Source organism: Merops nubicus, unplaced genomic scaffold, assembly GCF_000691845.1.
Source record: "Merops nubicus isolate BGI_N331 unplaced genomic scaffold, ASM69184v1 scaffold24125, whole genome shotgun sequence".
Lineage (NCBI taxonomy): Eukaryota > Metazoa > Chordata > Aves > Coraciiformes > Meropidae > Merops > Merops nubicus.
This window is the reverse complement of record NW_008611941.1, coordinates 7,555-10,082: the sequence shown is the minus strand read 5'-3', so window position 1 is coordinate 10,082 and position 2,528 is coordinate 7,555. Positions and strand designations below refer to the sequence as shown.

The 2,528-nt window shown below is 50.8% G+C and overlaps 1 protein-coding gene across 1 annotated transcript in view; it reads left to right on the top strand.

Annotated features, from left to right (window-relative positions):
- UAP1 (UDP-N-acetylglucosamine pyrophosphorylase 1) overlaps positions 1-2,242 on the top strand; it is a gene marked incomplete at its 5' end in the record, with an annotated part of 7,155 nt that extends 4,913 nt beyond the window's left edge. Inside the window, 2 exons of the mRNA XM_008941403.1 lie at positions 1,477-1,543; positions 1,799-2,242. Coding sequence (XP_008939651.1) covers positions 1,477-1,543; positions 1,799-1,891 — 160 coding nt within the window. The remainder of the gene's footprint in view (positions 1-1,476; positions 1,544-1,798) is intronic.
- Positions 2,243-2,528: the final 286 nt, after the last annotated feature.

Sequence of the window (2,528 nt, the reverse complement as noted above, 5' to 3'; positions counted from 1 at the left end):
GCCGGTGTGCGCCGGGCTCCCGGCCGGACTGGAATGGGATTAAAAACACGAAGCCAACGTCAAGCAGGCTTTGATGTAGCATGTGCAAATCTCAGCGTGGGCGACCAGCTGTGCTTTGTGTGACTTCGGCTCTTGAGTTTTGAAGATCTGGACCACAACACCAGGGAAAGCCCCCGGCTCAGCACTGAAAAGTTTACAGAAGTAAACAGGAAAGCTGACAAATGTTAAAGCAACTTCTGTAATAGCAGCATGTTCCTCTGTAGTCACAGGGCACAACTGTGTGGCTGGGACTTAGAGCTGGTGAGTGTCAAGGACCTGCAGACTAAGCAAGCTTATTACCTTCCCTGCCTCCAGGAGAAGTTGTCTTCTGGGACTTTCTGGTGGGAACCACCTAGGGTCTCACTTTTAATTCAAGATTCTGGGTGCTTTCAGGCTTATCCTCTTTTTACCCTTCATCATGCCAGCTAATTTGTTTTTTTAATGATTATCTTGAAGTGAATCTAAGCCAAACACCGGTGCAAGGGCTGGGTTAGGACGGGTGAGTTCTGTTTACTCGCAGGTGGGACAGGAGCGGGCTGAGCGAGTGCGTGGCAGCAGAGATGAGCTTTGACTTGGGCGAAGGGAGCATTGTCACAGCTGACATGCTGTCTGGCTGTGGTGGCCAGTGGCTGCACAGGGGCACCCCGGGGTGCTGCTCTGTCCCCTCTGGTTCTGCATGGCTGCACCCCTCAGCCAGGCTTATGTGCTGGCTGGATCTGGGGAGCATCTGAGGGGTCCTACAAAGGCTGGTGGCAGCAGGAGCAGCTTGGGGACTTAATGCAGGCCCCTGCCCAGCAGTGTGGTGGACACTGTTGTTGGGGGTCTGCTGTTGTTCTCACCGGCTCAGGCTGGCATGCAGAACAGAGGAGCTGAGACAGTTGATTTGAGAGGCAAAGGCAGGAGGAGCAGGCAGTGCCACAGGGAGTACTTTGGAGCAAGCAGACAGGCTCACCCTGTGTCCTCAGGTTGTATTTTAAATGAGGAGTGTGTTTAAAAACAGACCTATTGGGACCAACCAAACAGGAAGGTGATGTGAGTGCATCTCTCATCACCTTAACAATGCGGGAGGAGGAGGAGGAAAGGCCGACTAACTTGCATGCAGCATCAAATATCACAGGGCTGTAGTCCAGGCCAGTGGCATAGGTGTTGCTGTAGCTGCACACATAGAAAGGGACATAATGGTTATGAAAGCCACATCTAAAGCTCTCTTCCCTTTCAGTTGCTGCTGGTATCTAAACTTTAGCTCACCTCTTTGGAGAGCACGCAAGGCTTGACTAACCCAGGGCAGCTCTCTGCTGGCGGGGTCTGCGTGGGCCAGCAGCCTCTGGTGCCCCAGCTGCTGGCCCCTGTGCTGGCATCTGCAAGATCTCTGGGTGGCATTTGCATCCCCTAATGGGGATGTGGCTAACCCTCCTGACTTTTTATTTTTCTCTGCAGTTTAAAGGATGCAAATGACCTGCCAATACAGTGTGAAATTTCTCCCCTGGTCTCCTATGGAGGAGAAGTGAGTACTGGCTTTGCAGAGCTCGGGTGCCCTTGCAGATTAACTAGGTGCTGGGCAGGCTGGTGGGGTTCACATGCAAGTCCTGGATGGGAAGGGGGTAAGCTGCAAAAGTGTGACTTGAATTCACTGTGGAGCTTTTTGAGGTATTGTCCCCAAGACCACTAGTATGGGAGGAGGTCAGAGCCACCTGTGAGCAGGTCAGCAGAGCAAATGACATGTGGTGTGTTCCTAACAAGCTGCTTTGTCCTCCCTTAGGGCCTGGAAAAGTATGTGAAGGACAGAGAGTTTCGCACACCTTTGATTATCGATGAGGATGGGATCCACGAGCTGGTGAAGAACGGGATGTAGTGGTGGCATGGTGCCCGTGTTGGGCTGCCTGTCCCACCTGGCAGGCTGGGAATTCGGACACATGAAGGTTTATAGCTGTAACTGGTAGGGGCTGATCCTGCTCGCTCTGACCCTGTGAAGAGGAGGATGTCACCCACTCGGTTCTTGGCATGTTGTACACTTCTATTTATATATTAATTTAAAAACCAAACACTTTATGGATTTCCCTGCCACGAAGCACAGCTATGGTGCTGCCCTTTGCACTTCAAGCTGTGGACATTTATTTTTAAACATGTATATAGTTATAGTCATTGTACATGCAGAGGATTTTTATGGTACGGAGATGGGGTTAATCTTGAATTTTTATTTTTCTCAAATCTACATTACTATTTTTTTTAATAGGGTTCTTGTCATTGCCCATGTCCTCCCTTTTGGTCATCCTTTCTATGTTGCATAACTGGAAGCACCCAATTAAACAGTCCATCCTGTTATCTGGTGTTGGTTTAGTGGTGGTGGCTCTGCCTGTAGAGCAGAGGTCTGGCTGCATCACACCAGGTGTCCAGCTCAGCAGCAGCTGCTGCTGGGGGTGGAGGTTCACAGGCAAGTCCTACGGCTTGTGGTGTTTGTTTGCAGCGTTTCCCTCTTGAATTTCTCCAAG